The 22,843-nt window shown below is 40.7% G+C and overlaps 1 protein-coding gene across 1 annotated transcript in view; it reads right to left on the minus strand.

The window, feature by feature from the left end:
- LOC117509531 (Down syndrome cell adhesion molecule-like protein 1 homolog) overlaps positions 1–22,843 on the minus strand; it is a 351,476-nt gene that overhangs the window by 87,762 nt on the left and 240,871 nt on the right. The window contains 4 exon segments of the mRNA XM_034169262.1: positions 4,709–4,837; positions 6,986–7,264; positions 10,420–10,549; positions 12,649–12,791. Coding sequence (XP_034025153.1) covers positions 4,709–4,837; positions 6,986–7,264; positions 10,420–10,549; positions 12,649–12,791 — 681 coding nt within the window.

Here is a 22,843-nt window from a genome sequence, read left to right on the forward strand (position 1 = left end):
GAGCTCGATGAAGATGCAAGAGATTACCAAAATATGTCCAAGTTTGAAGAAAAAAAACGAATTTTTTGTACATCTTGAAAATCCCCTCACTGTTAAAACAAAACCACAACACAATGATGAAATATCCAAGTTCATCTCAGACAAATCCACAGGCCCCAAAAAGTATTCCAAGGTAAGTAAAAGGTTTCAAGGTGTGACTTTCTGGGTTGCATATCCATGACAGTGAGAATGCGGCTTGATAAATACCACAGTCCTTACTTACCTTTAAAGATTGCTGTGTTTGTGAGAAATAGTTTTTAATTTGCTGTAGAAATTCATCCAAGGGGTAACTGAGTTAAAAATCCACAGAATATCAACAAAATAACACTAACAGCATACGATTTGTCAACAACCGTAAACATGTTAGTGGTATAAATCGCAAAAAGAAACAGGCTTAGTTCAGTGTGTAGTTTTTCAAATATTTTTTCAAATGTAAATGTTTTATGTTATTTGTAAATATAAAGTTTTCTAATATACCCATTTATATCAACCTTGCATAGGTGTCAGAATTTGCACTGGTCAGTTTGTTAAGGTGGTTTGTCTGCATGCCAAATATTCCCAATATTAACTTAAAAATATCCCGAGCAATATACAGCATGTTGCAATTAATTACAGGAACAATTTAATAACTATATTACACAATTTGAAGGTTTGTAAAAATGTGGTTAAGTGAGCGCTCTACTTTATTAATGAAATGCTGAATGAAAACATCAAACAAAAATGAATCTTTAACAATGAACAACAAATTAAAAATCATAACATCGAATGCATCATACAACTGATCACAATATAAAACAATATAAAAACTGTTATACTAAAAATAATCAAGTAATACAATATGCAGCGGCGCAAAGCTCGCTTATAGTACAGGGAGTCCCAAACAAGAAGTGCCAAATTGAGAGTCCACAGTAAAACAAGAAATGTAAAATGTCAAACACTTCATCGTTTCACACTTCCTGGATTGACAGATGAGATCTCATGGAATCTCAGAGGAATACAATGGCAAGTTCACACTGAAACCGAAAGTGCCAAATTTTGAGTCTGCAGTGAAACAGGAAATGTCAAATGTTGAACACTTCCTGGCATGGGTGGCGCTAAAGCGGAGGCCAAGGTTGCACTGGATTCCCCTGAAATCTGACTGGACACAGATGATTGACATGTCACAGCACCACACATCTGTTTGAAAAAAGCTGCATTTTGAAATCAGTGACACATACTGACTGCTAGACCCCTCCTGTACAGTAGCTGGTGCTGTGGTGATGAAGTGGTGTAGAGGAGAATTTTCTTAAAAAGAAGACCCAATAGTTCAGCTACAATTTGCCAGAAAGTACATCTGAGATGAAAGCCTAGATTTGATGTTTTGGTGAAAGAAACTTTTGTATTTCTTCGTAATTGATGTAAATAAAGTCCAAGGCATATTCAGTGGCTTGGAAATGTTCATGTTTCCATCCCTTGACTTGTCTGAAGAAAACTGGTAATGAAACTTACATTTATTATCAAGTTTTAGAGATCTGCTTTCAGTTTGAGTTTGAGGAAGATAATTTAAAATTTTTTATTCTTTATATTTTTTTATTTATTGTATTTTAAATGGCATAAACAAATTAAAATGTGTGAAAGACCAAGTGTTCAAATACTTTTGGAGGGTATAATTACTGTTTTGTTTATGAATGTTTAATTTTCACTGTTGCTGCACTTTGTGTGAAATCATAGTCATATCATATATCATATGGATATGACAATATTGAGATATGATAATTTGGCCATATTGTACAGCTCTACTGTCAACTAGCTGAAAAGTTTGAATATTAATTTACATGCACGGTAAAAAAAAAATGCTTAAGTGGCGGGGAGTTAAGAGGGCTGGGGGTGTGGAGCCCCCCCAGAAGCTGAAACGCAAAAAAAAAAGATAAATGCTTAAAGGACATGTCACACCAAAATTATAACAATTAAGATTTAGGCTGCTAGTGACCATCCCATGATCCACCGGGATTACTTTGTGCACTTCTGTGACGGGTTTCAAAGTACACAGCATTCGCAACAAACAACTACGGAGATATCCGAAAACAAAGTACTTGTGACAACTCCCGTGTTTCCAACAAGTGACGTCACAACTAGAAGCGTCCCAGCGTGCACTTCAATGGAATGGAGCTGATAATGTTAAGAACAAAAGCACAGATTAATTCAAAAGTTGACATAAGTGTGATGTCTTGTTATGATGACGCGTTTTAAGTGAAAACTTAATTTTGATGCAGTCAAGGTAAAAGCTGCAGCTCTGTGAAGGCTTCTGTGCACCTGCACGGCCATGAGTCATAAACACAGCCTGTCAATAACCATCTCTGCTTGAGGTTCAGCTTTGTGCACGATTAATTATGAGTGCTGTTATCAATAAAATCTAAAAAAATACATCTGCTGCCGGAGGTGAATGAGCATCTCGTTAGCAGCACAGCGTGTGCGTGCGCGTGCACACACACACACACAGAGCTTCACAGCGCACACACACACAGCTCCAAATTTACACTCAAAGCAAAAAAATAAAATTAAATAATTTAGCCACAAAACACTAAAGAGGTAAAATCCTGAATATGCCAGACTCACCATCGTGTTATGGATTAATTTCCAAATGTATACTTCACACAATCAAAGAAGCGCACGCATGTGAAATCGGCAGCTGCAGCTCTGCCTCTCTTTCGATCGTGGCACGTAAAATAATGCCCATGAACTCCTGGAAAGAATGTATTCTGACATTTTCTAAAGTAACAAATCCATCTCCGTGTCCAGGCAGTCTGTTAAAAGCAGCGTCAGATGTCCCGCATCCATGTACACAGCTTCAGAAACAAACAGCGCGTCACCACTTTAGGCTCCAAAATCCGACACTCTGAAAAAGTTAAGAGTTTCAGGGTGAAGCGTGTCGTCTCCTCTCTGTAAATCCGAGCCATCACCTTCGAACAGCAGCTCAGAAGCTTCGTTTTTGAACGGAGCAGGTTCGTTTCCGTCTGTCTGTCAGTCATTGAGAGGTTTCTGTTTTGCTAATTAGGATGTCACACACAAACATGCCGAAGAGTGCCGAGTGAAACGTTTTCCAGAAATTCATCTGCTAATGCTCAGAGAGAAAGGAATAAAATACATCAGAGATCATTAATTATTAGCACGTGTGCAGAGACACTTACAATCATGAGTACTTTTATATTGTGTTATTAACTGGGAGGTTAAAAAAAGTGAGACATGTCCTTTAAAAAGGCAGGGGGTCTGGAAGTTGAAAGGTTTTAGCCATGCTAATGCTCTCCTGAAGCATTTACTGGAAAAAAGTCTGAAGGACCTAAATGATATGGTGAAATGCTGAAGAGCTTTGCTCGCTCATGTCCACAACATATTAATAATAATATTAGCAGTAGCATAAGTATCAGTAAAAAACTGATCCCAACTACAGCACCACACTCATAGAGCGCAAACCTCAGTCAACACTAGTTTCCAATTACATACATTTTTACCTTGGTAAAAATTTTCAGGGGTCAAAGTCCTGTTAGAAGTGACTTTTCATAAGCTATCCTGATCATATCTGGGTCAAACTTTGTCAGGTGATAGTGAGTGCCAGTCTGCACCTCACTTTCAAATATGAGAGTGATTGGAGCACGTTTGATTAAGATTTAATGTAAAACATTCATTAAACGGGGTTTTCAATGTTAAAATTAAATGGCAACAAAATCTGTAATCTGGATCAGATCCGGATCAAACTTTCTCAGCCTATAAAGAATACCATCCTACAGAACGCTCTCAAATATGAAATAAATTCTTTTGAAATTTTTTTCAATGTTAGAGGATAGGGATTTTTCCAATTTTCCAAGATTTTTTCTGACTTTGACCTTTGACCAATGACCTTGTAAATGGAATTAGGATATGAATCCTCTGTAAAAATTCCTAATGATATATGAAAAATTATGTATTGTGTGGGTTACACAATTTCCACAAAGTAGAAGCACAACAAGCAAAATCTCTATATGCTGTCATCTTCGTCTTAAATCAAGAAATGCAGCGCAAACCTGCATCCAGAGACCCCAGCGCACGAGGTGGTACAAATGGTTCAATAAAGTACATAGGTCAAGAAGGCAAACACTCATTCACTCATCTTCAACTGCTTACTCCAGTTAAGGGTCACATGGGGCCTGGAGTCTATCCCAGCAGTCATAGGGCATGAGACGGGTTACACCCTGGACAGGACGCCAGTTTGTCGCAGGGACACATATAGACAAACAAACACATTCACGCCTGCACACACACCTACGGACAATTTAAAGTCTCCAATCCACCTAACATGCATGTCTTTAGATGTGGGAGGAAGCCGGAGCACCTGGAGGGAACAACACAAACACAGGGAGAACATGCAAACTCCACACAGAAAGTCCACAGGTGGGAATTGATCCCATGGATGCAACTGTGCTAACCACTAAGCCACTGTGCTGCCAAGAAGGCAAACAGCTATTCAAAATGTTAGAAAATCGACAGCAAAACGTTAAAATCTGCTCTCACTGTCACTGTAAGCCAGTGATGAGAGGGTAACAAAACAGTAACATGATCAAATCTCCTTGTTCTTGTTCTAGTCCTATTTCAGAACTTTTTGAAAAATGGGACTTGTCAGTGTTTATAAAAGGTCTTTCACAGAAGAATCATGTACCTAGTGCACCTTTGGCGTGCTTCCACATCACTTTGGGAGGAGGGTAACCATCAACAGAGCAGTTTAGGATTCCTGCCTTCCCGTAGATCCCGTCCTGGTTGTTTGGCTGCACCACGAACCGAGGAGGCACTGCAGGAGGAAGATGACAGTAAGTCGCAGCCCCTCCCCATATATAGTAAGATTATTTACATCAACAGTACATCTGAAATATAACATCATGACATTCAATCCCTTCAATGTTTTTCTCTTCAATTCCTTTGACTTCAAAACCATGTACTGCCACAATCCTGAGCAGTCTTTTAATATCAAGTACGTATCTGTCAGCACAGACTCCAACCTGATATTTTCTTAAAGTACTTTATGCACTGTACTAACATTGTGCAGCTCACTTATTACTTCCGCCAAAAATGTTATGCTTTCATCGGCTTTCGTTTGTCTGTTGACAGCAAGACGTGTCAGAAAGCAGCACGCTGCGTCTGCATTTACTGGTGACTCACTTTCATCATAATCATGCACTACACAGTTTTTAAATAAAAACACAGTGGATCAGAATGTACAGATCTGATTCTGAATCATAAGGTGCACTGATTTGCACAGATAACCAAAATCAGCTCAGGTTATCCCTACTGGTGGTGTAGTCAAAGCTTGGTCCAAGGCTTTGACCCTTCATGGCCAAGGCTTGAAATAACAGTGACTTGGCAAAAATAAAAATAATAAAATAAAAGGAAAATGAATCATGCAAAGATGGAGGACCACACAAATGGAAACAAAGAACATAGGCTTTTTAAAAAAAAATATAATCCAAAATGTATATGTACTATGAAAATGATTGTAAAAACAGCAGTTGTTTTCAATAAAAGTAGTACTCTGTATTTTGCAGGTTGTTTAGGTACAAAATTGTTTTTTAGCAAAAATCTAAATGCCTTGAAGTTTCTTAAGATGACTAAAGCCTTGAATCCTCACAGCCAAGGCACCAAGTCCAAGGCCTCCCAGGCCTCTAAGGCCAAGGCACCTAACGCCATGGGCAAAAATAAAAGAAAAACAAATAAAAAAATGACAATGGACCATGCAAAGATGGAGGCTCATACATACCAAAGGAAACAAAAACATGGACGTTTCCTCCCTTTTTTAATGCTATTAGAAAAGTAAATGCAAACTGCTGGTTTAGGTACATAAACTGTTGTCAAAAACAGTAAAAATCAAAATGCCTTCAAAATGCCTTGAACTCTCACAGTCAAGGTATCCAACACCAAGTCCAAGGCATCCAAGGCCAAGACATTGTACACCAAGGCCAAGGCATCAAACACCAAGGTCAGGGCATCCAAGGCCAAGGCATCAAACACCAAGGCCAGGGCATCCAAGGCCAAGGCATCAAACTCCAAGGCCAGGGCATCCAAGGCCAAGGCATCCAACACCAAAGCCAAAGCATCCAAGGCCAAGACATCCAACACAAGGCCAAAGTATTCAAGGCAGGCCAAGGCATCCAACACCAAGTTCAAACCATCCAAGGCCAAGACATCGTACACCAAGGCCAAGGCATCAAACATCAAGGTCAGGGCATCCAAGGCCAAGGCATCAAACACCAAGGCCAGGGCATCCAAGGCCAAGGCATCAAACTCCAAGGCCAGGGCATCCAAGGCCAAGGCATCCAACACCAAAGCCAAAGCATCCAAGGCCAAGACATCCAACACAAGCCCAAAGTATTCAAGGCAGGCCAAGGCATCCAACACCAAGTTCAAACCATCCAAGGCCAAGACATCGTACACCAAGGCCAAGGCATCAAACATCAAGGTCAGGGCATCCAAGGCCAAGGCATCAAACACCAAGGCCAGGGCATCCAAGGCCAAGGCATCAAACTCCAAGACCAGGGCATCCAAGGCCAAGGCATCCAACACCAAGGCCAAGGCATCCAAGGCCAAAGCATCCAAGAACAACACATCCAACACCAAAGCCAAAGCATCCAAGGCCAAGACATCCAACACAAGGCCAAAGTATTCAAGGCAGGCCAAGGCATCCAACACCAAGTTCAAACCATCCAAGGCCAAGACATTGTACACCAAGGCCAAGGCATCAAACACCAAAGCCAAAGCATCCAAGGCCAAGACATCCAACACAAGGCCAAAGTATTCAAGGCAGGCCAAGGCACCCAACACCAAGTTCAAACCATCCAAGGCCAAGACATCATACACCAAGGCCAAGGCTGTGCATCAAGGCACTACAACATGTATCCCTAATTTCCAAATCACTTTGATACTCTCTTTCATCTTGGTTTCTTACCTGTGACTATGAGCTGCCGCTCAGTGCTGACAGTGGCAGCATCATTGCTGGCAATGCAGGTATAGTTGCCATTGTGTTTGAGTGACACCTTGGATATCTGGAGGGAGCTCATGAACTCCTTGGTGTCAATGGTGATGCCCGAGGAGGGCACAATCTCCTGGCCATCCTTGCGCCAAGTGATGCGTATGGGCATGTCTCCAGATGACACCACGCAGGCGATGTACATCAACTTACTGATGGAGGTTGGCGGGAAGTCAAACGGCTGGATCAGAGGAGGAACTGATGGTGGTACAGAACGAGAGAGGAACACAGATGAGACACAAAATAATAAGCAAACAAAGAAAGAGTGTAAGGTGTATGGAGGGGAGAAAATTTAATAGAGATACTGCAAGATGAGCAAAAGAGATACAAAAGACAAATGATGTTGGTGAAACATCTAATGAAAAAGAGAGTGGAAGAAAGCAAACGTAAGGACAGGCAGTAGGGTGAAATAAAGGCTGAGAGAAGAGGGAGCGAACATAAAGGAAAAAAGATGAATGAGAACAGTGAGAAGGTTGTTTAAATGAGCGAGGTTAAGAAGAGGTGAAGACACATAGGCAAAGGAAAGCCAAGAGATTTGAAGACAGAGATTTGAAGATTCAGGGGCATCAAAAGGACATGGGGTGAGAGAGGGGGTGAGGTAAAGGCAGAAGACATGACCTGGGAAAGACTGAAAGAAACAGTGAGCAGAAACAAAAATACTTTCTTTTTTTTAGACCTGTACTTTTTAACTGTTGCAGTGATTAGTAAATTAGTCGCCCACGTGACAGACTGACTGACTGTCTGTCACTCGAGTTTCTTGTCTGAGTCTGGACCTCCAAATCACCACAGCCGGTCCTGCAGGCCTAGAACCCACTCTACTGCTCCCTACCCACTCCACCACCACACCCCACCCCGCCCTGCAAAAACCGTCCCATAATAGCTGCTCTAATTAGAGCCCCATCCGCAGGGGGGGAAGGATGGTGTTGCCATGGAGACCAGCGGAGGTGATGGTGGTGGTTTGGAGGAGAGCAGGTGGAGGGAGGGATGGGTTACAGCTGAGACATCTGGGGGATTTAATCTGGGCCTCGTTAAAATTCATCTAATTAAATCCGAGACATGACGAGCGCACAATCATACAAGAACGTGCCGGCGCCCACACTCAGCGGAACGCACATACGCACATGTTCGCACAAAAATAAAATAAAAAAAAACACGCAAATGTCACACATATGCTAATGTCGAGCTGAAACTCACAAGCCACACCCACGTGCCAGCTTCTTAAAGAAAAAAAAAAACGTGGTTTCACCGCAGAGTGAAATGAATAATCTACAGTGTGATGTAGAATTTATTGTACATGGCATTATTCATATGCACACACACACACACACACACACACACACACACACACACACACACACACACACACACACACACACACACACACACACACACACACACACACACACACACACACACACACACACACACACACACACTGCTTTATACAAAACCACTTGTGCTTTGTGTAATTGCTGAGCGGCTGAGAGAGGGGCGGGGCCTTAATCAGGCGTTATTAGTTAGCCAGTGTAACTTTCAGGCTTTCTTTCTTTCCATTTTCACTCTCAGTCTGCTTTCATTCATAAACTCCCACTACTTTTTTAGAGTTAGGATGCAGCAATATTCACATCATTAAAGCTACACTCCAACAGACGTGTGAGGGAATTCGTAACGGGAGAGTCACAAAACACGTTTCCTTAGAATGTTAACTCTCTGAGGAAAGTAACACATTCCCTCTTTCAGACAGCGGAATTCCATTATTTTCATTTATTCCTTTATTTTTATATAGCTGCTTAGTCAACATATGACATCAGTGTAAATGTGGAGGCCAGCACCCAAATATTCTGTTAATAACCACAGTGACTGAAAACCTGAATGGAAATACCAGATATAAATTCCTCAATCAGAATGCAGTAGGTGGTACTGGAATGCACAGAATTCCAGTAGGAATGGTGCAAGCCTTTAATAATCCATTAGACAGGAAAATATTAGCACCAGATTGTTTTTCTACAGGTAGAACTTTCTGTAAAGGGATGACCATCAAGACAATGCTTTTAGAAGAAGTCTTGTAAAGGTCCCGGAATCTGTAGATTCCGTAGCATGAACTGAACAGGATGCCAGTCCATTGCAAATTAATTACCCAGCAAAGAAGAGTACCCACCCACAGCTGGGTGGACCGGGACAGAGACATTGCAGATGAAAGTGTCCAACGCAGGTCTAGATGTTGGTCACCCAACTCCTTATCCCACTGAGCTCCCTGTTCAAGCTTAGGTGTGTTTGTTGGTCATGATGCCGGAAGGCATGAAAAGAAATGATGATGTCTTAAGGAAACAGTCGGTGCTAATGGGAGCTGTGCTATGAGTGTGAACAAAACGGCTTTACTGATGAGGAGGACACACTGTGTGTCACCGTGTCTGAAGCTGCCGTCAAATTAATCCCTGCTCCTGGGGAGCACCTGTCCTACATAGTTTCCACATCTACCTGCTCTAGTCAAACCTGGTCACTTAACACTGGCGTTTCCCAGCTGTTGATTGGCTGAGCACACCTGACTGAGTTAATTAGCTGTGGGTGGAATAGAGACCGTGCCGGGCATGTGCCCATCCAGGAGCAGGGTTGGAGAGGCCTGAATTAAACTGTTCCTACAACTATCCCTAGTTCCAATTGGGGACAGTTACTGGTTCTGGACACACTGTAGGTGACTGCTCATTGGTCACCACAACATTCCAGCAATACACCAGGAATCTCTGGAGACACCAAAAACATCAAGACACCTTCAGGCACTCACATACATAAATTACCGTCCTCAGAATAAACTACTTTCACATTTTCATTGGTCTTTTAGGATATATTTGTTTGTCTGTTCTAAACAGCTATAGAGCAGGTAGCTCAGTGGGATAAGGAGTTGAACTACCAATATTTAGACCTGGGTTTGATTCCCAGTCATGCTACCTTTCTTGGTCCTTGGCAAGACACTTGATCTCTATTGTCCCAGTCCCTCTTAATGGATATGAGCCTTGGCTAGGAAAGTAACCTGCATCAGACTGGCATCCCATCCGGCCGTAGCTGTAGACTCTCATCCACTTCATGCTATAGAATCTGGGAATAAACACCAGCACCAACAGGCCTCAGGGCCTATGTCGGATACTAATCAGAGACGGTAACATGAAATGTTGAGTCCCCATAGAGACAGTAATATACATCCTGAGGGAGAAAAATTTAAATGGACCTCAGAATTGGCTGCACACATCGTCACCACACAACAAACAAAATTATGTGTTTTCCACAGATATCTGCACTATCTTTGTGAAATCATTCCTCACCTCGAATGAAAACCTGGTTTTCAGTTTTAAACTAACCTTTGACGGTGACGAAGACGGTCTGTGTGATGAACAGCTGCGGTTGGATGAGCACACTGCAAACGTAGGCTCCCTCATCCATCCCCTTCTGAACATCACTTAGTTTCAGAGTCCCGTTCTCATACACCACCTGGACAGGCATCACCACCGTTACATTCAAAGATGTGACGTGCTGAGTCGTGTTAATTTATATTGTACTGTAAAATTAAAATGAGACAGTTCAAAAAGTAGTCTTCTGTTTGACCTTGTGACTCCATTCCAAAGAATGGAATATTCATTGTGGCAAAAATATGAAGAAATTAGTAAAAGAGTGCAGAAAAGGAAATAAAAAAGTGAATACATGAAAGAGTAAATATATCAGTGACAGAGGTACAGGGGAATAGATGAAAGAACAAATAAATGTGGAAATATAAAGAAATAAAAAATGTATTTTGATTCATGTTTTACATTTATTTGTTCATTTATTTCCATTTATACTTATTTATATTTAAAATATATATATATAAAAAAAAAATCATTTTCAATACAAATGCCTGTACTTATTTCCATACATATTTTAAAAGTACTTTTTTTTTTTTAAATACAATTTAAATATATTTTGAATTTTATTCATTTTCATCTATTTCTTAGGTTTATTTCTATCTTACATTGACAACCATTACTGGAAATATTTTGGTCACATCATACTGTGATAATCACCTGGGGCAGGAAACCCCCATCCCCTCCCCCCAACAACAGCAACCAGTTGATTGCCTTTTTTATGATTATTATTTTTACAGGTCAAATTGTCCATGTGAAAATCAGAGAAAATTAAATAGAAATTAATATAAAATAAAAATGTATAATTTTTATTATATATTTTCTAAGATTATATCAACATAATTTTTAAAAATGTATAGAAAATAAGCAAATACAAATAAATAATAAATACAAATAATAATTTGGAATAATAAATACAAATAATAATAAATACAAACAATTAAATGCTGATTCTAATCCTATTACATTTGTTCCACGAATCTGATTGGTTAATCATGTGAGATTTCAGACCATAAAATATCGTGGTGACTGTGGCAAAATATTTGACCGTTTCTCATTTGATGTATTACTCCGCGCCCTGACCGCGTTGCTACGCAGATGTCAATAATGACACTATATTATTATGTGAATTGAGATGTAGCCTTCAGTGGTGAAAAGGTCTTTCGTTGAAAACACAGATCCAGGTCGAATTACCATTTCACATTTGATGTATTACTCCACGCCCTGAACTAGTGCAGCGGTGACGATGGCGTTAACTTCGCCGACCGAATTACTTACAGAAAAATAATCCGTACAAACAATGGAATTGTATTAAAATGGGAATAACCCCCTTGTGTCTGATGATTTGTGGACGTTAATGCTGGATTACGGTCACAAATAACCATTTTACTGATGACGTGTTACTCAATTTGCGATCGTAAAATCCAGCATTAACATCTGCAAATCATCAGACACAACAGGGTTATTCCCTAATTAAGTAAATTTTGATTTGCGCTTATATTTATTCTTATATTTATTAACCCTTGACTTTCCATTTTTTATCTTTTATTATATTTTTGGCACAGTGAATATTCCATACACGAAGATAAAGAATCATACTCTTAAAAATATGCTCCTAAGTGATATAAAAATGACATTCAAAGAAAGGTCACTCAAAGATCACAGAATCAAGATGCATATTTTCTCTTTGATCACTGATCTCTGATCCTGATTCCTTTGATCCCAATCCAGCCTTTGAAGCCTGATCTTTAACATTTGATCCCGTCTCTTTGGATTCTGAATCTGGCTTGAAACTTTGATACAGATTCTGTCAGACCTGATTACAGGATCAAGCACCTTTTGCAATCAGGATTTCTGGTCAGGATGTTTTTGATTTTGTCTGTATTTTACTCAGTTCATGGTGTCCTCCATTTCGGCTTTTATTTTGCCAAGTAGTTTGTATCTTTTGCTTTGAACCATTTTGCATCAATAAAGTTGAACACTGACAATGGTAAACACATCTGCAAAATAGCAAAAGATATGAATTATTTCAATATTACCATGGATTATATATGGGCTAGAATGTCTTACATTATATCAAAAATATTAATATTACATTCACTTACATGTGGACATTTATTAATTACACATAATTTTGACATGCATGAGATTATTTTGCATCTTTGAAGAGAAATGTTGAGTCAACTCCACCTGCCGATGGTTGTCCGGCAGCAGAAGCCCCTCCTTGTACCAGTTGATTGAGTAGTAAGGATAGCCAATCACACGGCAGTTAACAAAAGTATTTCTTCCAGCTACGGCAGTGATGTTCTTCATTGGCCGAATCCTTGGAGGACCTGAAGGAGAGAGAGAAAGAGATTATTAGGTGATGGTGTCACCAGCAGTGTTTGGTATTTTAGGAATGAAGGGAAGTGGTGGTGAGAAGGGAAGTGAGAAGGAGGGAGGAGACAGAAGATGGGCACAGGATGAAGGAGTGCACAGGGTGAGAGGAACTAAAATTTCCTGAACCAAATATGGAGGAGAGGAATAATCTTTATGTTCCATGACACTTTGAAGGGGAATCAAGGTTTGAAAGCGGTTTTTGTTTGCCTGAGTGACATTCTTTGAAACAGTTGGCATTTTGGTTGCGACCAAAATAGGGTTAAAATTCATGAATGCTTCAGTCCTGTTAAAAAGTATAAAAAAACGCCTCCATGGAGCTCAAAAGCCTGAAGAGCTCCTATTACCACTGGGACCACTGTGGCCTTTACCTTCTACATTGTTTGTAGTTCTTCCTTCAGCCCCGGGTACTTCTTGATTTTCTCATACTTTCTGAAAATGCTGTCATTTGACATTGCCTCATCTACTACAGCTGCCCTTTTCTGCTGCTTGTCAACCAATGCTTTGTCTGGTTGGTTTGCCAGAACCTGTTTGTCTGGAACGTGAAGTCCCACAGCACCGTTGCTATGCTGTCCTTGATAACCTTTGGTGGTTCCCCACTGGGACTTTGGTGCTTCCAGACCATATTTGGCACAGATATTCATGAACACTATCCCATCTACTTGGTTGTGCCTCTCCATGTTTGCTGTTCCAGCCAGCACTCTGCCTTGCCTGCCGGACTGTCTTGGGGGGGGGGGGGGGGGGGGGGGGTCTTTCCACAGTCTGCACCACAGGTCCTGTTTGCTGGGGTAGACCCCTGCCTCTGTGGACCTGGTATTCAGGACCTGCTGTCATAATGCCATGATCAGAGATCATGAAAATACTTCATCTTAGGCCCAATCCCAGTGCTCTCCTTCAGTCTACCACTTTGTCCTTTCCCTTCATTTTGCACATGAAGGGACTGAACCCTATGTGCTGGTCAAAATTGTGATTGTTTGATTGGCCCACAGATGATTCTCAGATGTTAAGCTGGCTGCAGTGGTCTTAACTGTGGGAGTGGCTGCCTTAGATGATCCACTGCAAATCTTACTACACATGCACCAGTACAGTAAAAAAAAAAAAAAAAAAAGGATTGGATTTCCATGTAATGAAGATATGTAGTCCCAACTAAATTAAAATATCTTGCATGGACATGCTTTTTTGTTGGGACTACATATATTTATTAGATGGAAATTCTGCACATAGTTGAACTGAGTTCATCCAATTAGTCATTTCTTTAGTGTAATAAATATATGTAGTCCCAACTAAATTAAATTATCTTGCATGGATGTGCTTTTTTGAGTTGGAGCTACATATATTTATTAGATGGAAATCCTGCACATAACTGAATTGAGTTCATCCAATGAGTCATTTTTTAGTGTAATAAATATATGCCATCCCAATCAAACTAAATTGAAGTTATCTTCCATGGATGTGCTTTATTTGAGTTGGGGCTACATATATTTATTAGATGGAAATCCTGCACATAACTGAATTGAGTTCATCCAATGAGTCATTTTTTAGTGTAATAAATATGTGCCATCCCAATCAAACTAAATTGAAGTTATCTTCCATGGATGTGCTTTATTTGAGTTGGGGCTACATATATTTATTAGATGGAAATCCTGCACATAATTGAATTGAGTTCATCCAATGAGTCATTTTTTTTTGGGGGGGGGGGGGGGGAGTGTAATAAATATATGTAGTCCCAACTAAATTAAATTATCTTGCATGGATGTGCTTTTTTGAGTTGGAGCTACATATATTTATTAGATGCAAATCCTGCACATAATTGAATTGAGTTCATCCAATGAGTCTTTTTTTAGTGTACTCAAGTGATTACCACCTGTTAGCACTCAGGGCTACATGACGCTGTGTTAGACCAGCTGTATTCTGGGGTTTTGAGATTTTAGGATTGCAACAGCGCAGAAATATAACAACAATCTAGCTTCACTGCCTCAGCGTCAGTCAAGCGTCAGTGCCAAAAACATAAGAGACACAGTAGAGGATGTGGGCAGGAAGACAGTCAGTCAGTCAGTGGGACAGAATATGTGTTTAGTAATATTTAAAGACACTGGGAGCTTAAAATCAGTCCTCATCCATCACGTCTTCTCTGACCTTCTCACCACTCTTCATCGCATATCTTTGTTTTGTCTTTCCTTTCAAACCACCCGCCCCCACTTTTCTCTCTCACTCTCTCCAATTCACAGCGAGTGCCGAGCTTTGAAGTCATAGCTGTGACGAGTCAAAGATGTATTATTCAGTAACTCCACTGCACAGACACACTAACACTGATATATATATATATATATATATATATATATATATATATATATATATATATATATATATATATATATATATATATATATATATATATATATACACTCAACAAAAATATAAACACAACACTTTTGGTTTTGCTCCCATTTTGTATGAGATGAACTCAAACATCTAAAACTTTTTCCACACACACAATATCACCATTTCCCTCAAATATTGTTCACAAACCAGTCTAAATCTGTGATAGTGAGCACTTCTCCTTTGCTGAGATAATCCATCCCACCTCACAGGTGTGCCATGTCAAGATGCTGATTAGACACCATGATTAGTGCACAGGTGTGCCTTAGACTGCCCATAATAAAAGGCCACTCTGAAAGGTGCAGTTTTATCACACAGCACAATGCCACAGATGTCGCAAGATTTGAGGGCGCGTGCAATTGGCATGCTGACAGCAGGAATGTCAACCAGAGCTGTTGCTCGTGTATTGAATGTTCATTTCTCTACCATAAGCCGTCTCCAAAGGCGTTTCAGAGAATTTGGCAGTACATCCAACCAGCCTCACAACCGCAGACCACGTGTAACCACACCAGCCCAGGACCTCCGCATCCAGCATATTCACCTCCAAGATCGTCTGAGACCAGCCACTCGGGCAGCTGCTGAAACAATCGGTTTGCATAACCAAAGAATTTCTGCACAAACTGTCAGAAACCATCTCAGGGAAGCTCATCTGCATGCTCGTCGTCCTCATCGGGGTCTCGACCTGACTCCAGTTCGTTACGACTTGAGTGGGCAAATGCTCACATTCACTGGCGTTTGGCACGTTGGAGAGGTGTTCTCTTCACGGATGAATCCCGGTTCACACTGTCCAGGGCAGATGGCAGACAGCGTGTGTGGCGTTGTGTGGGTGAGCGGTTTTCTGATGTCAATGTTGTGGATCGAGTGGCCCATGGTGGCGAAGGGGGTTATGGTATGGGCAGGCGTCTGTTATGGACGAAGAACACAGGTGCATTTTATTGATGGCATTTTGAATGCACATAGATACCGTGACGAGATCCTGAGGCCCACTGTTGTGCCAACATCCAAGAACATCACCTCATGTTGCAGCAGGATAATGCACGGCCCCATGTTGCAAGGATCTGTACACAATACTTGGAAGCTGAAAATGTCCCAGTTCTTGCATGGCCGGCATACTCACCGGACATGTCACCCATTGAGCATGTTTGGGATGCTCTGGACCGGTGTATACGACGGCGTGTACCAGTTCCTGCCAATATCCAGCAACTTCGCACAGCCATTGAAGAAGAGTGGACCAACATTCCACAGGCCACAATTGACAACCTGATCAACTCTATGCGAAGGAGATGTGTTGCACTGCATGAGGCAAATGGTGGTCACACCAGATACTGACTGGTATCCCCCCCAATAAAACAAAACTGCACCTTTCAGAGTGGCCTTTTATTGTGGGCAGTCTAAGGCACACCTGTGCACTAATCATGGTGTCTAATAAGCATCTTGGTATGGCACACCTGTGAGGTGGGATGGATTATCTCAGCAAAGGAGAAGTGCTCACTATCACAGATTTAGACTGGTTTGTGAACAATATTTGAGGGAAATGGTGATATTGTGTATGTGGAAAAAGTTTTAGATCTTTGAGTTCATCTCATACAAAATGGGAGCAAAACCAAAAGTGTTGCGTTTATATTTTTGTTGAGTGTATATATATATATTATATACACACACACATTCAGGAGAGGGATCAGCATGCTTGTAAATTTTTACCTCTGCTGGAAACAGTGTAGGTTTCAGAGCAAGAAAAAAAATAGTAGATGAGTGGATGAATGAGTGGGTTAGATCATCCCAGCCAGTTTGTCTAAGAAATAACTCAAAATAATAAATGCTGTCATCTTGTAACTCACTAAAATAAAAAGCACATAATGAGGATGAAGTGATTAAATGGTAGTGAACCCTTGTTTTCACTCAGAGTCGCCACAGTGTGTTTTGCTGTGGCGCCCGCGCGATGAGCGGCTGGGTGCCGACGCGCGAATCCGTCCGCACGTCTTTCATTACAAAATCTCCTTTAACAGTGGAATGTCCGGATAAACTGCTGATCCCGAGCTCTTCTGAGACTTCTCTCTTCTCTCACGACGTCCTGGGTCAACAGAGACTTAAATTTGGAAGTTTTCAGCTCGAAACAGGCAGACGACGGCGGCTCGGGGCGCGGCGCACCCTGCGGCTCCGTGGGTTGTCCTTAAAGCGACAGTAACACTCCACAATCTCTCATCAGCCGTTAAAATTTTCACCGAAACCAGCTGAATTTCTCGAATGGTGTCCACTCGGATGTGCCTCACAGTTTTTGAAAAAATTTTGATCGAGCAAAGCGGCAGTCTCTGAGCCATTCCTGAACAATGAAAAAAAAGACGAGAGGGGTGGACCAGTGCTCACTCAAAGCCTGCCCACAGGCGAATGACGCAACCGACAGGCGTGAAAAAACTCACGCATGCGCACGAGGGTTCAAGGTTGGCTGATGTAATCGCACGTGATTCAAATCCATAGTTTTTGAAAAAATAAAAAGGACCTTTACTTTATTGACAGACCTCGTAGAACCACTTCAGCCCCTGGATGAAATTAACAAATGTAAACACAAGAGTATATTAAAATAGTATGTACAGGTATAACCTATGAAAACAGTATTGACAGCATGATTACTGGGCCTCATTCCGTCCATGTTCATGGCTGCAGTCAGTGCATGTCTTTACATGCACTTGGGTCTGTATGAGCACTTTGGGTGTGAACACATGCATTTGGTTTGCATATGCTTTTGGAGACTGTATGTGCACTCGGGGTGTGAAAATGCACTCAGGGTCCATATGTGTACTGGTGGTGAAATGAAATGATTGGTGAAATGAATTGAAACCATTAATTTTGGTCTGAATGCACGTGAAAACATAAATGTTTGGTCTGAATGTGCATACGGGGTCTGAAAACATTCATTTAAGGTTTGAATGTGTACATGGGGTCTGTATGAGCATTTGGAGTCTGAATGTGCACTTGGGGTCTGAAAACATTCACTTTTGGTCTGTATGTGCATTTTGGGTGTGAATGCGCACTTGGGGTCTAAAAACATAAATTTTTGTTCTGAATGTGCACAAGAGGTCTATATGTGCATTTGGGGTCTGAACACATACATTTCAGGCCTGAACACAGACAACTGGGGTCTAAAGTGGAGGTTTTGGTAAGGTTAGACCTTCCCCGTGTGAAGCACCTTAGGGCAGTCTTGTTGCGATTTGGCACTGTATAAATAAACTGAATCGAATTGAACTGTATCTGCACTTGGTTCTGTATATGTACTTGGGGTCTGAATGTGCACTTGGCATCTAAACGTGCGGTTCTTTAGCATTACGCCTCATTCTCTGACCAATGATCACTCTGGCATCTCTCCTTAAAGCAGACAAGTGTGTCACAACTAAACATCTCACCAAAGGACAGAGGAGTGAAAGGGCTGAATGCAGTTTGAAGCCCATCCATCGGTGTCACTCCTCATTCTCATCGCTTTTCCTGACAGTGACATTACCAGCCCTGTCACCAGAATTCACCATCATTCCTCAGACAAATACTTCAACACTCCTTTGCTCCTCTCCTTTTCCTGATTTCCTCATTCCTCTTTCATTTAATCCATTTGTTCTTGTCCACTTCTCTGTCCATCTCTTTCTGTCTCTTAGAGTTCTTCAGCAAGTCTCGTGTTGGCATCAGTTTCATTTTCTTCAGTCTCTTCAGTCTTTTTTTTTCTATTTGTTAATCTGTTATCCTTCATTTTCAAAGACACAGTGAAATCAGAACTGTTCTTGCGTCCACACGTCAACTCCACTGCTATCTCTTCATGTTATGTATCAATTCAGCAGTTCCTTCACTGCACTACATACACTAATAAGTAAATATTAACCAGATTCATCGAAATTCAAGTTATCAAGAATTATTCCTGTCCCAAAAAGCAGACCAGTCAGTGGGACCAGAGTTGTTGGACTACCATACCAATACGTAGACCTACGTTCAATTCCCGATAATACTACCCATGTCCTGCATGGTCTCAGTCCACCCAACTGGCTGGGACGTAACCTGCTTCAGAGTGGCATCCCATCTAGGGTAAGTCACAGACTCGAATCCACTTCATGCTATGGAATATGGGGATAAGCTCTAGCACCAATGGGCTTTAGGACCAATACAGGACTGATGTCTTCCCATTCAGATTTACTCAGAAAACTAACACGCGCAATTCAAAATGAATTATTTTTTATTATACATACCCAACATATTTCAGTCTGACTCTTTGGTTCCCAGTGTTTTTTGTGAGTGTTTTGTCTCGGTAAATACTTTTATTTACCTTGCAATAGTCATTTATTCAATAGTTAGATAAGATAAAAACAAATGTGCACATCATATGTAACATTCAGTGGTGGGCACAGCTAATCAAAAATTAGCTCCGATAACAGATAATCAGCTAGCTGAAAAGTTATCTTTTATAAAGCTAAACAGATAAACCACCCAAAAATTTATCGGAAGCTACAGATAACTGATAACTTCCAGTATTGTCTCCGGTACACTTGCAACTACTAACAAGCTGATTTTGAGTTTTAACACCACAATTGCATCTGGTAGCATCAAAGGTGACTACAGACCGAAACAATGAGTCAGCACTTCTGGCTTTGTGCGGCCTGCCCACTGCTGGAAGCTCCTGTTTATTACATAGCTTCCAGCAGCACAGCAGTTGAGAGGAGCAGCGAAGCTCAACTCTCTACTCAATAACAGCGTTGCCGTGAGGCAGAGGTCTTGGAAAATAAAGCAATGCTGACTTATGGTTTGGTTTAGAAATAAAATTAATACTGATGAGAGAGACTAAACAAATGAGAGAGACTGAGGAACTCATTTGTTCCGCGTGCCATTAGACTGCTTAATGAGGCCTCTGCTGGGAGGGGCAGGAGGGAGAATGTGTTTTAGCAGCTAGTTTTTAGTTATTATTTATTTATTTCTGTGGTGGGCTTTGTTCCTTCCATTTTATTGTATCTTTTAATTCTATTTATCCTTGGAGCACAGATAATGCACAATTTCCCTTGGGATTAATAAAGTATTTGTCTGTCTGTCTGTCTGATAGAATAACTCCATTAATGTCAATTCTGTCATTTGTACAAAGTTAAAATATAACATATATCTTTTAATGTTGAATAATGCACTAATTTTGAAGTTTTGTAACAAACACAGACAGATGCCAAAGAGATTATGGGTAAAATGTGCCTCCGCTAACACTGATTGGTTGACTCATTCGTTCTATGTAAACCAACACATTAATGTGAGGTGTGTCATGTGTTGGTGTTTACAGATAAATGTGCTTTTGTAAAATATGCCATTTTTTATTTGTAAAAAAAAGGCATTTTAAAAAAAAAAGCCAAGTTGTAATTAGCGAACCGTCTGATATAACCGGTGTCAAATAAATAGAACACTGCCAACTACTGGTGCCCAGATGCTGGGCAAATACTGCCATGAACACTACTGGCCAGTAGATGGCAGTAGAGACCGTGAAAACTTGCCAAAACAAAATTACAGATAATCCATGTCTGCTACGTTTAAGATGGAATTTAATAAAGGTAAACTGAATTTCAGACATCTTATATATACTACTCTGGAACAAAGACGACAGACAGTGTTTGACATAAGCAAGACTCTAAATAGCAAAAAGGAATCGATTGCAATGATTCCAATTGAAAATAATGGAGGAGCAACCTGAGCTTCTTCTGGCATTTTTACATAAACAAACACAATAACAATGTCTATAAATGCAGACAATATATTCACAAGAGTTTTAGGCACAATATACAAAGAGTTTAATGCTGTTGTCCATGTGGAGTCTGATCAGAGTGCCTCAAATGCATTTCTTCTGTTTTGAATGCACTGAGGATGCCCATAATGCACCTTGACACAGCATGCCCACACTAAAACCTTCAAAATTAGTGTATTACTTTAAAACTAAAACATATATCTGATATTTTCACTTTATAAAACTTCAGACGTGGGGTTAATTTAAATAACTTGTCCAAAATTAGTTTGGTTAAAATTTTAACCATAGGTTAAAGCTGTGTGCCTCTGGATGACTTGGGTGAAATGGCCAGCGTATCAATATGGGGTCAAAAGAAATGAGCCTTTTTGTTTCTTTTCTGTGACCAGTTCTCCTTTTGCCTGCAGAGGAATGAGTGGTTTCTTCCAGAACAGCTCTCCTCTGTTTACGGAGGATAGAACTGTACATCTACTATAAAACATTTAACAGGTAGGTACTAAACTGAAATTACATTTCATAAATGTTTTGTAACTGTTCAACTGAATGGGAAAGTCCACATTTGCACATACACTATCAGTCGTGCACACGTGCGCATACACTATCAGTCACATATTTGACTGATAGTGTATGTGCACGTATGTAAAGAATATAGACTGGTATGAGTATTTATTGTTGTATTCTTGTTTGCACATGAGCAGAGTTGAGCAAGCAGTTGGAAACACCCTATACTGTAAATTGCAAGAGCATCCGAGCAAACGTAGTAGTGAAAGCTAGTTGTACAGCTAGAATGACAACAACAAATTATTTAGTAAAATCGCTGCTTACCATTACTGAGATCCAAGGAACACATTTAATCCCAAACTAGGTGGACTGGGTGATGGACAGGGTGTTGTGGAAACCAACAGCGTCAGTGCCTTTGTTGGTGAGGAAAGGTTTACTGACTTTCAGGATGTTGTGATCTTTGAGGAATTACTTAATACCTTGATTGGAGCACTTGAGAAGTTCAGTGAAGAATTAGAGTGTCTGGGTTTGTAATTGTCCTGGATCAAGCCTAAGATCCAGGCTTTCAATGGCGTCTTGGACCTGGCCAAGTTGAACAAGTTTGATACTTTCACCAGAGTAGAAATGCACTTCTCATGACCAGGTTCAGGGAGTCACTGAAAGTCTGGATCGTAATATTGGTACAGGGCAGTTGCAAATCCAGAAACAGCAATTCCAGAGACATCTGGGACTCAGATCTGTAGAGAGAGTCATTATCTCTCTCGTAATACCCATGTCTCTGGGTCCTCAGCCTTTGGAATTGAGATACACCTGGGAGGAGGTCATGGAGTCATAAGGTGACTGGACAAAGCACTTTGACAACGCCAATATCTTTGCAGGAGAATGAAGGTCCAAGTCTTTAGGGTCCTAGTCCTTCTGTCTTTCTGTATGGTTGTGAGACGTGGATGCTAACCAGTGACCTGAGGCATCTGGATATCTTTGGTATGAGGTTTCATCAACTGGAAAAGACCAAGGGGGTGCCTATATTTCACCTGACTGCAGTAGATAACTACTTTCAGAGTTGTGAACAGACGATTTGTCTGCCTGGGTGTTTGTAATCCAGAACCCAAGGTAGTTCCATAGTGTAGTGGATGTAGCAACACTCAGCACCAACTCATGCCCTACAAACCTGACCTGTAATCAAATTAAATACTGCAAAATCAAACAGGCTGCAAAGGAGCACTGCCTATATTCACACTAGTTACAATATTCCTGAGCATTTGCAGAGCTACGATTGAGGCAATGGTTGTCATCTTGGGTGTTGAGCAGCAATATTCTGGTAGCTGATTCTAGCAAGTGGAACTGAATCCTCTTAAGAATAATCCAAGCACCTTTCTCTGCACA

Source organism: Thalassophryne amazonica, chromosome 4 (genome assembly GCF_902500255.1).
Source record: "Thalassophryne amazonica chromosome 4, fThaAma1.1, whole genome shotgun sequence".
Taxonomy (NCBI): Eukaryota; Metazoa; Chordata; class Actinopteri; order Batrachoidiformes; family Batrachoididae; genus Thalassophryne; species Thalassophryne amazonica.